The following is a 17,252-nucleotide window of genomic DNA, read 5'->3' on the forward strand; positions in this document are numbered from 1 at the left end:
GAATAAGTACAAAAGCATTCAAAATTTGACATGTTACCTAGGGGCAGGGCAGGGTGGGGGAGTGGGGGCAAGGGGAAAGCAAGAGCATAAGAATGTCCAAATACAGCAGTCCAATATTTCTACTGAATATTGTAGGAATTCAGAAATCAGACAATCTGCTTGGCTAAACCAAAGGTAACAAGGCATAAATACAGACACGAATTTATTGTGAAAAGCACCTTTGCAAAAAAACAATTTGTCCAAGTTAGGGCATAATGTCCGCATGTCAAAGACATGGACACCAAGTTGATAAAACAATGCAATTGATTCCCACATCATTAAATCTATCCTGTTTAATTTTTTCCTGGGGTTTTAGGATGACATCCAATCCTACTTTTAACAGCCACCATTAGATTTATTCATATAATTACAGACATTATGTACCTTGGTTTTGGCCTTTTCCAATTCCTTTTGCAGGCGCAGCTTGTCTTCCTCCAGGTCACTGCGGTAGCGTGCGGTAACTTCGAGTGAAGCTTCTGACATCGACTGCTTTTTAAGAGCATCAGCAAGCTCCTGCTGCAGCTGTCTGACCATGCCCTAATGAAACAATTAAATGAGCATCAATAAAGTTGTAAGAACATGAAAAATGCCTTTACTTTAACTTATTTCACTATAGAGTTAGACTTGTCTTTGGATTGAACTCAAGTGAAATTGTCACCAGCAGGCATGTGCACAGACAATCATCTTTCCATCTTCTCAGCTGAGCACCCCCAAACTGTCAGCAGCTGTTCATGGGGATTTTTGTTTCCTAATACATAAAAGATCCAGATATTGTTCTTCTTGAAACCACGCATAAGCACACACTGCAATCATGGGAATTTTACTAACACAATCCAAACAAATTTGTTGTGATGCAAGAGCCATAATCTGACTGCAGATACTATATTGTTGACCAAAGCCAGGACTTGATATCACATCATTCTTTGTTCTATTCCTACATTTTACAAATATAATTAAATGAATACCTATATCTAAAAGTTCTTTAGATAGATCTAGTAGACAGATTTTCAGAGGGAACTCGTTTTGGTATGAAGAATACACAGCAATTCACAGATTAAAATGACTGATAGTATTGCTGGAGTTCTCTCCCCACACACACCTTACAGTAACTGATAAATGAAGAGTAAAGCAGTTATCTCACACACGCCTGTATTTTTCTCACTCAAAGATTCTGGACTTGTTAGGAAGAAGGAAGTGTAATTTTAAACCACTGTTTAAATAATTAAAGGCAACAAACCATACACCAATGTGTCTAAATACTGACTTTTATTAGTTCCTATTTTCTAGAAAGTAAGGGAGATTAAACAAAATGGGTAAGGCACTTTTTAAGTCATTGCTCTACCTGAAATTGGCCAGAACAGTCTATCACAGAGTACCCTACCTACTCCTGGAAATATAGATATTGATGCAGTCTCTAGGCAGACCCCTTAGAGCCCCCAGAATATTCATAAATACCTGGACACTAAAATACTCCTCAATTTCAATAGCAACTTAGGGAGAAGCAATGTTTTTCCTCTGTAGGAACTCAATATAAGTCCATCTCACACAATTCCCTCATCTGCATTTTCATTTCTCAACTGTCATATATTAGATCATTCTTCCTTTTACATCACTTACATGTGTCACCAGTGCAATACTGAAAAAAAAATTCATCAAATACCTAAACCAATTTTACAAGGCAAAAAATGGACTATAGAAAAGAGAAGAAGTTCTAGAGAAAAATCACCTTTCTTGATCAAAGCAGACTTGGATACCTTTTTTCTGCTCTCTGCTCAGATCGGAGCAGCAACACCCCATTTACCAAACCCTTCCAGTTTCAAGACAAACAAACCAGAACAAATCATCATTATTTGGTCCAATGCATATGGCTTATATCTGATACACTTTAGAAACACAAAATAATTTCAAGAACTGGAAAACTTTAAATTGCTTTAAGTCTGTATTTTACCTCTCTTTCTATTTTGTCAGTCTCATATTTGAAGACTTGTTCTCTTAAATCAATACATTTGGCATTTAATTCCTTGTTTCTCTCTTCCACTAGGTAAACTTGCTTTTCAGTATCAGCTCTGAGTTTGTTGAAAATATCATTAAACCGATCTTGCACATCAGTAACTACTTTTTCTTTGATGATCCCCTTGTTCTGCAGATCTTCCAGCTGCTGACGGAGCAAAAGGTTTTCACTCTGGAGCTGGGCCAATCGCTCCTGCATGGATTCCTGCTTTATTATAAGTTTGTTTACTTGGTCTTTTTCAAGCTGTCGAGCATGATCATATTCCTTTGCCTGACACTGGCTTTGACTTAATTCTTTTTGTGTCATTTCTAAAAGCAATGCTTTCTCTCTGAGCGTCTGTCTTAACTGGTGAAGCTCATTTTCTAGACTATTAGCTTTGCTTTCAGCTTTACTCAGCTGCTGGGACAAGCTCTTGTTGGCTTCTCGCACATCTGCGAGGTCGTGATGGAGCTTGTCTTGCAGGCGAAGCCATTCATCGCGGTCTCGCTGAAACGCCCGCTCAACGTCGCCTCTCGATGCCTGCTGACGTTCAAGCTCCTGAACAGTCGTGTTCAAGCGGGAACGAAAGGATTCAATTTCTGTCTCTAGCCTGTCTTTGCTTTCTTTTGTCTGCTCAAGTTTGGAAGTTAGCATTGCAGACTCTGTCTTTAGTAAGTTCAGCTGTCCGTTGTACTGAAAAACCGTCTGCGTTAAGGCTTCCTCATTCAGCTTAAGTTCTTTTTTGAGATCTTCATTTTTTTCTTTCAAGGTCTCATTTTCCTCTAAATATTTTCCTTCTTCCTCCTGGTGCCTAAGTCTTATTTGATCAAGTTCTAGTCTTAGCATGGCAATCTCATCTTGCAGTAACTGATTTTTGTACAACAGATCCTTTTCTCTCTCAGTGTCGGATTCCTGAAAGACAGAGAATATGAATAAATATCCAGGAGGGAAATAAATGTAAAAAACCACTTCAGCATTAAACTGCATTTTAATGTTTCTAACACTGCAACATGACTGCAAAGATGAGAATGAAATTTCAGATAAGACAAGCTACTCTATGAACCAGTGCATGTGTCCAAAGCAGGCATAGAATGAAGGTGTAACACATCCATAAATATACAAGCCAAATACATAATGCCTTTTTTTCTGTAAACCAGCAACTAAATAATAAAATTATTTCAAATATTTCAGGTATAAACGTTATAAAATAACATTGCTTTCTTATGTGTGCATGCCTTTAAAATATTCCCTTTTAGATTAATTTAGCTGTGTTACTGATCTGATAAAATCTCTGCTTACCAGGCTAAAACGGGTATTTTCCTTTTTAAATGTCTTCTTGACACTTTTTTTGGCATTACTGAAAGTTTGCTATACAGCTGAACCATCTGTGGAATGCAAGAGTCTTGTACAGTGCCTGTTTATTATACAAATTATTTTCCATGTAAACACATTCACCCTATATTTATTGGGCAGTACAGCCAAGAACAAATAATTCTTCCAAGAATTTCACATTCTTAGTAAATTCATTAAACTTTTCAAGATTTCTTTTTTTTTTTTTTTTGTCCATGATTGCTTATTCTCCTTAAATTATTTTAACTGGTATTAAGAGTTTTATTGCTGATCTTCCTTCATAAAACTTTAATATGTGGAGGTGGAACAGAACTTCATACTTCAAGCTTGATAAGGGAATAAATAATTTAAAAAACCCCAAGTAATGGGAACAGAGAGTGTCAACTTCCTTCCCGGCCAGTCTGGATGTAGGTAGCTAAGTGTTTCACTGCTAGAAACCTTAAAAAGTGGTAATAACATGTCAAGGAAATAAAAACAAGACAGTTTAAAAAATAGTGTAAATAATGTTTTCTTTTAGCTTTCTACTTGCACATACAGCACTGATACTGCTTCCCAAAACTTTTAAAGACATAAGGGAAAACAGAAGATGTGTTTGCACAATAAAATCACACTGTAAATAATCCATCAAGAAGCAGAAAAAAGTTATAAACTTTATTATAACTTTAGAACAAACATGGTGAAATTGAATTAATTAGAAAAAAAAAAATCTCCTTACATCTGAACTTTTTCCTATAGTTTTTCTTGTCTCTTCTTCTAGTTCCTTTTGTCTCCAAAGGTGGTTGTTCAAAATGCCTTCTTGCAGGGCTCTGGCACTCTTTTCCTGAGAGAGCTGCCTCTGTGTTTCATCACGCTCGTCTTCAACCTACAATAATACAATTAAATAACCTGCACTTTCAGAAAAATCAAAGCTAGCAATATTGTTCCACTCTCCCTTTTATTCTTTTAAATATTTTTACTTTCCAGAGTTACAATAATCCATTAATAAATTTTAATTTTATTCTGAAAATTAAGAAGAAATACAGAATAATTTAGTTATTTTAATTATTATTTTGTAATAATTTTGAAAAGTAACTCAAAGTTAGGCTTTGAAATACAAACAAAAAAAAGGGAACACACTACTTGGAAACCAGCTGTTTGCAAAATCTGGCAATAGTTACCCAATGCCTCTTCCATGAGCAAAGTACCTCTAGGTATAGTGGAATACAACACCAATTAAAAAGAAGCAGAAAATAAGAAGACAAGTCTTTAAGTCATTATCTAACATACCTGTTTGAAGAGCTTTCTCAGTGTTACTAACTCCATTTCTAAATTCCTTGACTGTAACTCAAGCTGCTGTTTCTCCTCCATCTCTTTACAATATTGCTCTTCTTTCCTTCTGAGTTTTTCTTTTGTTTTCTCATATAGTGTTTCTAGTCTGAGTCTCTTTTCTTCTTCTTGTTTCAAAGTAAACCTGGGAATTAACAGTATAGTTGAGAAACTAAAGCACTAATATAAAAATTAGATATTCTACACCATGAACTTGCAGAAACAACTCAAACCATAAAAATGTTAAATATTTTCAGATTTTATATTTTGACTCTAATTTTTAACTTTTTAAAGAATTCTATCATCATTCCATTATCTATGGTATCACATTTACAGTATACGGAAATAAACTATTGACTGTTTTATCACTTGTGAGTTTATCTAGGTAAATATACTGTTACAAGACAACACATTATCAGAACACAAGATTACATACTTAAGGCTTTGGATATCACTTTTCCATTCGACTTCTTGATGAGCCAATATGGATTTCAAATCTTGAGTCTCTTCTACTATTAATTTTGATTCCTCCTTTTCACTTTTCAGTTTTTTTACTTCTCTCCAGACTGCTGCATACCGATTTTTTTCATGCTCTATTATTTGTTCATATTTAAGAAGTATGTTTTGAATTTTCAGTAAAATAGCAGAACCTATTTTGAGATAGAGAAGACAAAGTTGCACATATGCATAAATACTTTCTAATGTGCAAATTATTTGATTTGGTGCAGGTGATAAAAGTTTTGGTAGTGGGAAGATTGAAGGAAGGCAGTGGGAGTTCTCCATGAGTAGAGGCCAGAGCTTGCCCCATTCCAGACACAAGACAATGGATCAAATGCAAGGGCACAACTGAGCCTCTTAGCTATGCTGGTGGCACCTCATGAAAATATATTTAGGAGAAGACAAAACCACCACTGAGGCAAAGGCAAAAAATAGGAAAAACAGCTGCTCTGTACACACATGTCAGCGATGAAGGGGGTGGTGGGGAGGTGCTATCCTAAATATAAATGAACCAAGATATCTAGGAGTGCACACAAAGAAACTTGTAACATCTGAGGAAAAAGTGACTTTAGAATATACCTGTATGATCCACAGTGAGCTGCTCTAAGAGCAACACAGCCTCTTTGTAGGTGGATGTTGGTAACTTGACGTCCTCTGATGTTGTGTCAGATGAGTGAGTTAAATCGAGGTCATCAGTTACATCCATGTGTATGCTGACCTACAAACAATACAGTATTTTCAGTACACAACTATGTAATATTACACATGTATGAATTACTGATTCTTTCATTCACAGTCCATATCTGATTGGTTCCATCTAAGTGATTAAAAGATGATAAAACTATAAAGAAACTAATTTTGCAATACCTTGTTCTTTTCATTCGCTGTCTTTGCTGCAGGTCTGGAAAACAGAAATGTATTTCAGTTCTGGAATGTTTATCTTGCATTAAGAACAATAGCTGAAGTTGTTTTAAAAATGTAATTTCAATAGGGAATTAAAGTAAAATTTAATACAAGAGTATTTTTAGACGTAGGTGAATACTGGAAAAAATTATCATCCTTATTGGAAGATTATTTTTTTACAAGATATTAAGCGAATAGTTGAAATAACTGTTCACTCAAAGTGACAAGAATCATATAGCTACAGACATGGAGATATACAGATACACAGTTATGTGCATTCTCTGTTTAATACTAGAGGTTTTGTTCCCTTCAGTATTTAGACTCTTTCCCTTAAGGTCAAAGAACTGTAATTTTAGATTCTCTAGTGTACTTAGGCTGACTGGAGTGGAGTTCTTTTTGTTCAGAGCAGCCCACACAATACTGTGTGCTACATTTCTGACCAAAACAGTGCTGACAACACACCAGCTGAACAGTGCTTGTACCCTGTTGACAATTTCTGTTTCTCATTTTGCCCCTCACGGTTAAGTCTGAGCATGCATGTAGTCAAGAGGATGTACAGGTGAAGAAAAAAAAAAAAGAAAAAATTCAAGCCCTAAGATGCATGTGATGAAATAGCAACTTTGTTCTTGCATAAGTCTCTCTTCTCCCTTTTAAAAAATATATGTTCACATACACAGTGACCTTCAGGTAATTTTTCAGCACTTGTGCACATTTGTCTTTATAATGAACTTGGGTAAGATATTCAAAGCACATAAAGCAAAAAGGTTGTGTTTTGGAACACAAAAGATATCAAGTCATATTGTCACATGAAGGAACAAAAACCACTGTGCACATCAGATTTACCAAAAAAACTTACCTTTAGCCTTAGGTCAATTTTTATCATTAAGTAAGTTTTAGTCATAACAGTTCTTATATTCAGTACCTTCCTTCCTCTTGAGATGTTTCACTTGAATCATCTGGTACTCGAAAATGATTCCCACTGGAAGAGCTCATCTGCTGATTAGCCTTCTGCTTTGAAGTCTGTCCTTTATTATTCTTTGCAACATCATGATTCAGGGAAAGTTCACTACATTAAACAGAAAAAAAACCAAACCCACCACTTGAGTAACTTTACAGAAAATATTTCTTTGAAACAGACATAAGATGATGTCAGAAACTCAGACCTGCCAGATCTCAGAAATAACTGAGATTAAAAGTATCTCTGATAAAAAACAGACAACTCCAAGGATTATGGAGTATTTAAAAAACCTTGCACTAGGAATGAGGGGGGAATGTGGAACCTGAACGAGATTCAGGCAGTATCTTATATTCACATTAGAGAAAGTATAAGAGCAGAGATCTTTGAAGGACAGACAGAAAAACCCTCCTGCTTAGGACTTCATAAAAATATCAATGCCTCCTTCAAACTTTTAATATTCATTTGGTAATATCTTTTCCCTCTTCTTAAAAAATAGTGTTTTTCTTAAATGTTTCTGAAGCAGTGGTCTGCTCAGTATTGCTTTCAGCATCAAAGAAACTCCTTCAACTAGTACAATATTAGAAAATCTGAAAGATACTTAAGCATTCCTACAGATATGAATTAGAGATCATGTCTTTAGTTTCTACTTTCATTGGCATTTTAATAATTTCTGACCTTTCCTCAGGTGAAAAATTCTTGTTGGCTTTTTCTTCTGTAGTGTTTTCATCCTCCATTTTCAAAGAGTCATTCTTCTTTAGTGTAAGCTTTTCTTTCATTTGCTGATTAGTAATGTTGGCTGGTAGTGTATTTAATTTATCAACATTTTCCTCTTTCACCACTGTCTGTGTATTGAAACTTCTCTCTTTGTTTTTTTCCTTCTCAACCTACAAAAATAAAGTTTCAAGTATTAATCAGTCTTTCCATAAAAGAGAAACACAACATCCAAGACTGAATAATTCAGGGTTTACCTCTGAAGAAGTGTAAAATGAAAAAAAATACAGACAAGTATTTTCACAAAAATTACATTACAAAATGTATTGCTATTGAAAGTCATTCAAATTCACTCATGATTCTATGATGTAACAGAAACATGGTCCTTAGAAAGAAAACAACAATGTATCTTAAACCATGAACAACAAAAACACAAGAGCATTACCGATGGATTAAAGGGTTAGAAGGACTGCACAATGTTTGTTATAAAAACAGCAATAAAAAAAATCAAATGGAAGTGTGCTTGGTTACTGCTTCCTCCATGGAGGGTAGGCAGGATAGCAGGGAAAAAGATGCCAAACCCACAGGTAGAAACAACTCCACTCACAGCAAACAGGAATTTAAGTGAAGGGCAATGAAGACACACCATGCAGAAATCACAGCAAATGAGAAGATCAGTCAAGACCCTGTTCAGAAGCTATTTTCATTCTTTGTTTCAGAAACAAAACTGATTTAACTGTGTGCACTTCTTTTAATGTCAATGAAGTGATAACTTCTTACACTGGAACTGAGTGCCACATAGTGTTAAAGCGGAACAATAGTGCATTCTGTGTTTTCTGAAAAAGGGGAAAAGGCAACTCTCCACTGCTGTCTGTATTCATAAGTATTGCATTTTCATTCAAACAACTAATTTGCACAAAGCTTCTTCATTTAATGATGAATAGCTGAAGTGAACAGGACCATTGATATGGAGAAAGACAAAGAATAAGGAGTAGCAGGTGAACTACCTCTTTTTGCAGCTGTACCTTCTCTTTCTCCAAAGCCAGGAATACTGCTTGCAGTATTCCTACCTTACTCTTAAATCTTTCCATATCTCTTTTTAGCTCTTCATCAAGACTCCTTTCCAGCACGTCACACGATTCCTGAGCACTAACGAAAAGACTTTCAGTTTCTCCTATATTACTGTTGATACAGCAGTCCTTGGGAACATCATCATTAAATCCAGAGTACTTTTTAAGTTTCATTTCTGTTACAGAATGTACACTTTCATCACTTGCACAAACAGGTCTTATTTGAGGAAGAATATTAGAAATGTCACCCAAAATACTTGATTCTAAGCTATGTTTCAGGCAGTAAGCAGGACCTTCCTCTGCACTTTTACTATTTTCATTATCATTCTCTTCTGTTTCCATAGTAGGCATTTTCTTTTTCTCTCCTTTAGCTAGAAACACCTTTCTGTTATTGACATTGTTAATGCCAGCTTCTTCATCTGTATTCCAGGTATCTTCTACATTTGTCTTTAAGTTATTTTGATCAGGAAGAACATCATGACTTGGAAATACAATTTCCATTTTGGGTATTTTTCCACCTAGTGTAGTTTTAATATCCCCAAATTCACCTTGGCTTTCTAAATTATTGCTTGATTCTGTCGCAGGAGATGAAAAAATGTGAGAACTTCTCAATTCTTCACCAATGCCATCTTCTGGTATTTCTTCCACAAGTGAAGCTGTTTCCCCAGCTTCATTTTCACCAAACAACTGCTTCAGCTCTGCTGTAATGTTTTTGAAATTTGTTTTCAATTCCCTTTTCTCATTTTCAACCCAAATTCTTTCATATCTTTCTTCCCAAGGTTTTAGATTTAACTCCTTGTCAGCACTGTGCGATTCCTCATTTTTTGTTAGGGCTTCCTGATGTGAAACTTCTGCTTTGTCAGTCTGATTTTTACATGCTGTTTTTTCTATCAAGTTAGCAGATTCTAAAATATATTTATCCTTAAGTAAACAGGCACAGACAAAAAGATTACCAAGAAAAAGGAAGTTAATCTAGGTAATTTCCACTGCAAACTCATCCTGTCATGTAACAGAAATAACAACATCAAGATATTCTGAAAGCAATTTCTATAATATAAATCAAGGGATACTAAATTAAAGGTTCACTGACTCACCTTTTTCTTAAAAATAAAGGACTTACTAGCTACTAGGACTTATTAGAGATAACAGCTTTTCCAGGATTGGAGTTGTCTAGACAAGGGTTACTTTCACCTTTAGGCCCACTTGCTTTCTATAACCAGCGGCCTTCGTTAGAAAGCAATTAATTTTTTCATGTTTGCTGCTTTAATACCACTTTTCTTTGGAACTGCCCATGTTTCCTCACCTTCCTTCCTTCATACTGTCTGGCATTTTACAATCCCCTGCCAGCTAAGCTAATACAGTGTAAATGAACATGACAAGCTTTTTACTGTGCACAACATGAACAACTGGGCCTATTTCTTTACCCAAGGCACAGATATGTTAAATTTCATTCCAAGAGCCAAAGAAAAGCATTTATGAGGGAAACCTGTCCATTCTTTCCCTCATCCCAAAAGTCAGGAACCCAAGCTTATGTGAAAACCATACCATGGCTCACTCAACCCCCTCCAGTCTCTGACCCCACACACTTCTTCCCCATTGCTTCCTAGTGCCTTCCCCACAGGCCTGTGCCTCAGGCCCCAGGGGCTAAAACCATTCACCTCCTCTCTCTCCTTAGCCAAGCCCTTCTCTGTGCCAAATTCCTGCTTTCAGGACAAGGAAGGAGCACCTCAGCCAGCTCTCATCTGTCTCAGCCTCACCATCCCCCAGGTTCACTGCCCAGCCACTGCCACTTTCAGTAGGCCTTAGTTCCATGCTCTGCCTGTCAACATTAAGCATATATTCCTTTGTCATCATACATGGGTGTGGGGTAGAAGTGATTTGTTCCACTGTCCCTTGAGGTGCTACAGAAGACTCCAGACCCCTCTATCCAGCCCTGTCCCTCTCCTGTTGTAGGCCCAACACAAACAGGATGTCTGCCTTATTCCTGTCTAAAATGCCCTCTGAAAAAAATAATTTCGAACACTTACTAACAAGGCCAAACAAGCACATATTTTGCAGAGACAAGGAAAGCCCTGAGGTCACAAAATTTAACTTTTTTTTGTTTCTTCTTCTATTACCAAGTGGAAGGCCAGGCATACTTAATCAAATTGATCAGCATACTGTAGACAAATTCCCTTCTTTACTTGAATGTGCATGTTGCATAGGGAAACAAATAATTTGACTGCGCTTTTTCTCAGCACTGAGCAAAAGGAAAAACACTGAACAAAATCTAAGCAAACCAATCTTGAATGTGCATGTTGCATAGGGAAAAAAAAGAATTTGACTGCACTGTTTCTCAGCACTGTGCAAAAGGAAGAACACTGAATAAGGTCTAAGCAAACCAGCTGGAAACAAATTAGTGTAACAGCAAATATCCAATATAACAATAAGGATTTTTCCTCATTATAAGAAGACTATTCCATTTTACTTCAGGCTGTTATACAACCTTTATCTACAGAATTCTCCAGAATTACTTACTCCTTGACTGGTAAGTTTCCTTCACTTTACATGTATATAACATATAATTCTTTGCTTTACAGTGTATAGTACAATTTACTGTTTCAGGCTCTTAATTCAAAACCTTTGGTGTTACATACCCACAATCCATAGTTTTCAATGGCATCCTTATCTTCTTTTTCAGCTGCTGATGACATATGAAAAGTAGATCCTGAGTACTCACCTACAATGAGAAAACTATATTTTGATAACCAGCATGACCTAATGCTACTTACATTTAGAGTGCATCTTGAATCATATTTGTGAGAAAAATCTTAACACAAAATAATGCATTGTCTCTAATTTGTGAGCTCTTAGAGACAAAAATCACCCTAAAACAGATTGAAGATGTATCTGTGTACATTGTTTCTTACAGGGCACTTAAAGGAAATTTGCTGAAAATTGCTGCAAGTGGTGACAAATTAACCAATCCTCTTTCTTAAAGGTGCATTATCTTGATCTTTCTCTTTGAAACACTGTGAGCCATACAGTAAATAGTTACATGGCTTCAGCAGCTGTGATTCCCCTATGTGTATATGTGCAGTACACAAAAAATAATGAAAAAAAATCACAGCTTTGAAATATTTTAAGGCCCTAGCTTTACTCTGTCCATAAAACAAATCTGTTTCTAGGCATGGATCTGGACTGAGTATTTCAAACTGCTACCTTATCTGTTGCCAAATGGAAAATTGAAAGACAGACTTGCGTAATGCTGAGAAACAATCCATGATCTGAACACTTTGCTTATATTGTTGAAAACTGGATTCCATTCTTCCTTCTCTCAGAATTTCTATATAATATGGGCAGGTCACAAACTTCTCAGATGCATTCACTCAGTCTGGCAGCCTACCCTGAATCTCTGTTACACCAGAGAGCTGCACTCCAGATAATCCCAGACACAATCTAGAAACAGCACCTCACTGTCATTGTTCTTGTGGAAGTCATATTGTACACTTTCAAGTGAGAAGCTTTCAGAAAGAAATGAGTCTTAGCAACTCAACTGGGGAATCTAAAAACAAGAGATGGAGGATTTCACCTACATCACTCTGCACCTCCTGTCTTGCTCCATAAGGTCATGGATTCTACACAACAGCATTTCTATATACAAAGCTTCACTGCTAAAGAGGGACACAATATCCTTCCTACCAAAAAATGAGCAAGACTGAGAAAAATACATAGGTATCATCATAAAAACACAAAAGGGCATAACCTCACTTCTTGGCATCTTCGCTTTAGGTGAATACTTTTGCAAGCCTTCCTTAAAGAGTTCTTCACATTTGATACAAGCTCAGAGTAACAACTTTATGTCTGAACTCCTCAGTCAGCCAAAGGTCTCCAGAGGTCAATTCTGACCCCAAGTTACTCAGTGTGAAGTAACAACCTTTTCCTCCCATCTCACTGCTGAGTAAAATTTCTGAAATTTTTTGTAGATTTGATTGTTGGATATTTCAGTACAAGGCATTACACAACAATCATTAGTGGATTGACAGCACTTCTTTCACAGGGTTGCTATGATGATCTCTTGATAACTGATGCATTTCAGATAGTCTGATAAATACTAAAGAAAATAATAACAGCAATAATTAGGGATAATGTTCTACAAGGAACACAGGCACTTTCCCTTTTCCTTGTTTTTCAGCAAGAGGAGCTTTAGACTTTACTCATGCTTATAGATATCCCAATACCAAGCTGTTTGCTGGTACAGATGAAGGCTCCAGCCAGCAGTAAAACCAGACAGACGCTGGTGGTCAAGGAACATTTGCAGGTAGCACCACAGAAATTACAGCAGAGGGTATTCTAAGTTATCACTATTAAGACTGCTGTAATCAAAAGCAACTCTAACTCCCATTTAGTCTCGCTCATCAGAGAAGTTTTCAACAGCAGCTATGTTGAGTTTGAAGTCTCAGTCTTCAAGAAAGATTTCAGGATCTTTGGAGCCCATAAGATCTGTTTCACATAGTGTTTAACTAATCTTGAAATTTCTGTGTAACAGGCAGAGAACAAGGGAAAAGGCAGGAAAGACACAAGGCATCAATGTTCCTCCATTCTCAGGACTGCCTGAAAAGGGGAATGACAACATGTATGCTGGAGGAAGCCATCACCATGGAAGGGTAGACTGCAGGAGGGAGCAAACATGTACAGGTGCATATTTCACTACTCCTGCTTCCAGAACACCTTGTTGTCCGGTTTTCGTCTGTTTGGAGGGCCTGGAAAGGCCCGGAGTGGCCTTGGGGCAGCCCGCGTATCAAAGGACGAGAAGAGGCTTCAGTTCTTCTTTCGGTCTCGGTGTTTATTAATTGTTTATCTAAAAGATTTTCTCTCGGCCCGACAGAGGTCTGCTCAGCAGCCAGCCATGAGCACACTGTCTCGCCCTCCGGACAGTCACCTATCTTTATACCCAAAGTTGCATACACAATATTTATCATTTTTCCCCAATACCTTTTATTCTTATTGTCCGGTGCACTTTTAGTAATGACCAATCCCAAAGTGCCACCATCACCACAGAAGATGGAGGAGAAGAAGAAGAAGAAGAAGGACAGGACATGCCCCAATTCCTCCATCTTACTTCTTTAAACCCCCCTGTACAGAAATCCTAAACCCTGTGTCTCACCCTCTAATTAACTAATCCCTTCACCATTCACCCCGGTGAAATCCTCCTATCCTCATACAGGTGTCGTCTCCCGTGTAGGATCAAAGTCCAGCCACCAGACACTTCTGGCAACATTCCAGGACTCCCGAGCCCCCCAAGGGTGGTCTCGGTGGCTCGGCACCTCAGTCCTGAGGTGCTGAGATCCCACACCTTGTTAGCACCATTCATTTAAAATTAAGAAAAGATTTGCGATTACAATGTGTCTGTCCATGAAAGAACATGACAAAGAGACGATCATGAATACCTTCAATATCCTCAACATCTTCTATATCAAATTCCTGCAATAGATCTGCAAAACATAAAACAGATGCCTTATTAAATACTCCTAAAAGATTATGAAGCCAAATCCAGAATCACTTAAGGCATATATTACCTGATTTCTGCTGCCTGTTTTCATGAGAAGTTTTGTTCATTTCCAAAGAAGAAATGGGAGTCTTCAGCTATGAAAGAGAATTCAGTGTTAAAACATCAAATTCAAAGCAAATACTAACTATTTAATGAGCAGAATAAGTAGTCAGTCTTACATGAAGAAATACTTACCTGTGAATTCTTGGGTTTCTCCAAAAAGCCTGGAAGTGAAAAATATTTTGGGAAATGTTATTTTTTTAAATTATGAGTACATTTTACTCCATTCAATATCAGTAGTTTCTACAACTAAGTATTAGTCACAAGCATTATTTCATCAAGAGTACAATACTGAACATTCCATTTACTTCATCATGCAGCATGTGTCTTAGTATACAAGAAAAGAACAATGCACACTTCCCATCATACACCTTGGATTTAAAAAAATATTATCACAGAACTAGGACATTATAGGTGATGCAGTAAAGTTGTGCTTGTTAACAGAACAAGATTAAAATATTTAGTCCTTTTGAGGAGCCGAATCCTGCATTCTAAAAGGATTATTTCAAAAGCCAAAGCTGGTCTGCTGCAATAAATGATCATCAAACAGCCCTATGACTGTGATTATTCTACAAGTGCTTAATATTGAGGAGCATTTTCTTTTCCATTGATGGAACTAAGAAAGCATGGGTGCAGACAGAGAAACCTCATATATGTCTAACAAGGTAAAATCAAGGCAGTGCTCATCAGATTGTTGTGGTTTAGCTTGCAGGGGAACAACAGAAACAAATGTTGTCTGGTTTCAATCTACATTTATAGTATAGTTCCAAATATTTTTTAAAATTTTGTTCAACATTAAATAATTTCTATACCCACACAATCCCCTCTGCACTTCTCAAATCCTCTGCTTAAGTCATGTTATGGTTTGAGTCCTCTCACTAAAGAAGTATATGAAAGGATACTTAGAATTATTAAGAATGGCTCCATGGCAAGAACTCTATATTTAAATAAAATTGTTTATACTTTATATTTAAAAAAATCCAAACCAGCATTAAAAAACAAACAGTATTCAATTTCAGTAAACCTGGTGGTCCAGCAGTGTGGAAAGACCTTACAAAGATTACCATAATACCTTTCACCATCTTTTCACACTGATCCTAAACCTGTCTTAGTAGAATTCCATGACAAATAGTTAACAACTACATTTGAAACTCTTGGAAGCTTGTAAAGTTCTGCTCAGGGCACTCAAGAGACAGTGTCACGAACTCCAGGCAGAAATCCTCAGCAAAAATCCCTGTACTTGTAGTCCTACTTTAGCTCCTAGGCAAAGCACAACAGAAAGTTATCAAAATGCTATCAAAGGTTAAGCTAGGGGCAACAAAAAGGCTAAGCCAGATCACAGCTGTCTTCTGCTGCATTATCATCTAAGAATGGTCAGTCCTAATAGACATACACTGTCATCCCTATGAAACAAGAACCTGAACTAGATACTCACTGGAGGAACACAAGTAATGCAAAGAATTTCCTTTACAAACAGGCCAGCAAGTGCTGTGATTACTGGCATTAGTTAACAAACAATAAGAACTTCATTGGTATGGTTCACACTCACATTGTGAAGCATTTCTAGGACAGACACTGATAAAAGTTTACTTTAAGCTTATAAATGCTTACAGACAAACACTAGCCCACCAGGAAGTTACCATTGTCACTTTTCCCTGAAACAAACTGGGAGCATGTTCCATGTCTCTCTGCAGCTGGGAGCAGCACACCACATGGTATCTTATCTGGCATTTCGGAATCCGCCTGTGTAACCTAAAACACATTAATGAAAATCAGTACAAATGCATTTTCAATTCTTTTCTATATAATAAGTTCCTGCTAAACCAATTCATGTAGCACGGTATGTAAGTATATTCTAAATACAAAAATGTTTTTTGAGGCCCTTGGCAAGAATCCATCAGAACACAGTATACTGGAAAATCACAGCAATTGTGTTTGTTTTCAGATCTTAAGCAAAAACTTCATGCCACTATTCTGCCACGCTGACAAACCTGGACAGACTGGATAACCACAAACAAGAATTAACATGGTAACTCAAGATACAGGTTGTGAACCAACAGCTACATGTCTGCAGTGGCCCAGCATTAGTACTGAACTTATATATGACATTCAAGCTGGTACTGACATTCCCTGCAGCAGTGAATGAACACAGTGCTGCTCTCAATTGCAAGAGCCATTTATTGAACAAAGATTAGCACAACAGAGCTTAAAATTACCTTGAAACTAACAATGTTTGAGCCTTGTATTTTTAAGAAGGGGATGGGAAGAGTTCTTTTTTTTTAAAGAAGAACCAGAGGGACTTAGCTACAGACCTTGCTGATTGTCATGGACAGAAAAAAATGAAAAAGGCAAACGGGGCCAGCATGTGCAGTGTGCCTCTGTTGAACATGATTTTAAAGAGGGCCAGAGTAACCTACAAAAGGTGGAGAGGATCTGTTCAGAAGCAGCAAGCCATCTAGCTTGTAGAGCCCAAGGGCAACAGCTAACCAGGTCAGCAGACTGGAGCTGTATGGTGAAAAAGCAACAGTCCTGCCAGCCTCTGTGAAAAGGTCAGAGTATTTTAAGCAGCAAGGAATTTCACTGTTTCAGGACGATACTAGAAACCAAACTCAGCCAGTTGCCTGTGACCCAAGCCATCAGCTCACCCTAACTTCATCCCAATCCTAACCGAGCAGCTGGCCTAGAGCAGAATTATTTCAAGGGCCCCCATTTACAAATATACAGCAAAAGGAAGAAAAGAGGAAATAAGCCTTATCAACAGTAGTGTCCAAATGAAAAGGAAGCTCTCAAGTGATTCTGGATCTTCCTTCTACTTCCTGCAGTGGAAACCCTTGTGTC

The 17,252-nt window shown here is 37.2% G+C and overlaps 1 protein-coding gene across 10 annotated transcripts in view; it reads right to left on the reverse strand.

The window, feature by feature from the left end:
• ANKRD26 (ankyrin repeat domain containing 26) overlaps nt 1-17,252 on the reverse strand; it is a 54,845-nt gene that overhangs the window by 22,403 nt on the left and 15,190 nt on the right. For 9 of the 10 annotated variants that reach the window (XR_012580104.1, XR_012580103.1, XR_012580102.1 and 6 more), the window contains 15 exons: nt 16,055-16,166; nt 14,550-14,578; nt 14,383-14,449; nt 14,254-14,298; nt 11,461-11,543; nt 8,762-9,745; nt 7,719-7,927; nt 7,008-7,151; nt 6,050-6,083; nt 5,762-5,900; nt 5,121-5,334; nt 4,646-4,829; nt 4,095-4,241; nt 1,988-2,941; nt 424-576 (listed from right to left, as the gene is read on the reverse strand). Coding sequence is in view for 7 of the 10 variants with exons in the window: in XM_074539950.1 (XP_074396051.1) it covers nt 424-576; nt 1,988-2,941; nt 4,095-4,241; nt 4,646-4,829; nt 5,121-5,334; nt 5,762-5,900; nt 6,050-6,083; nt 7,008-7,151; nt 7,719-7,927; nt 8,762-9,745; nt 11,461-11,543; nt 14,254-14,298; nt 14,383-14,449; nt 14,550-14,578; nt 16,055-16,166 (3,498 nt within the window). In the remaining 3 variants the exon portion in view is untranslated. The remainder of the gene's footprint in view (nt 1-423; nt 577-1,987; nt 2,942-4,094; nt 4,242-4,645; nt 4,830-5,120; nt 5,335-5,761; nt 5,901-6,049; nt 6,084-7,007; nt 7,152-7,718; nt 7,928-8,761; nt 9,746-11,460; nt 11,544-14,253; nt 14,299-14,382; nt 14,450-14,549; nt 14,579-16,054; nt 16,167-17,252) is intronic. The other variant, XM_074539954.1, reaches the window with a different exon arrangement.

The sequence above is a fragment of the Zonotrichia albicollis genome, chromosome 4 (assembly GCF_047830755.1).
Source record: "Zonotrichia albicollis isolate bZonAlb1 chromosome 4, bZonAlb1.hap1, whole genome shotgun sequence".
Lineage (NCBI taxonomy): Eukaryota > Metazoa > Chordata > Aves > Passeriformes > Passerellidae > Zonotrichia > Zonotrichia albicollis.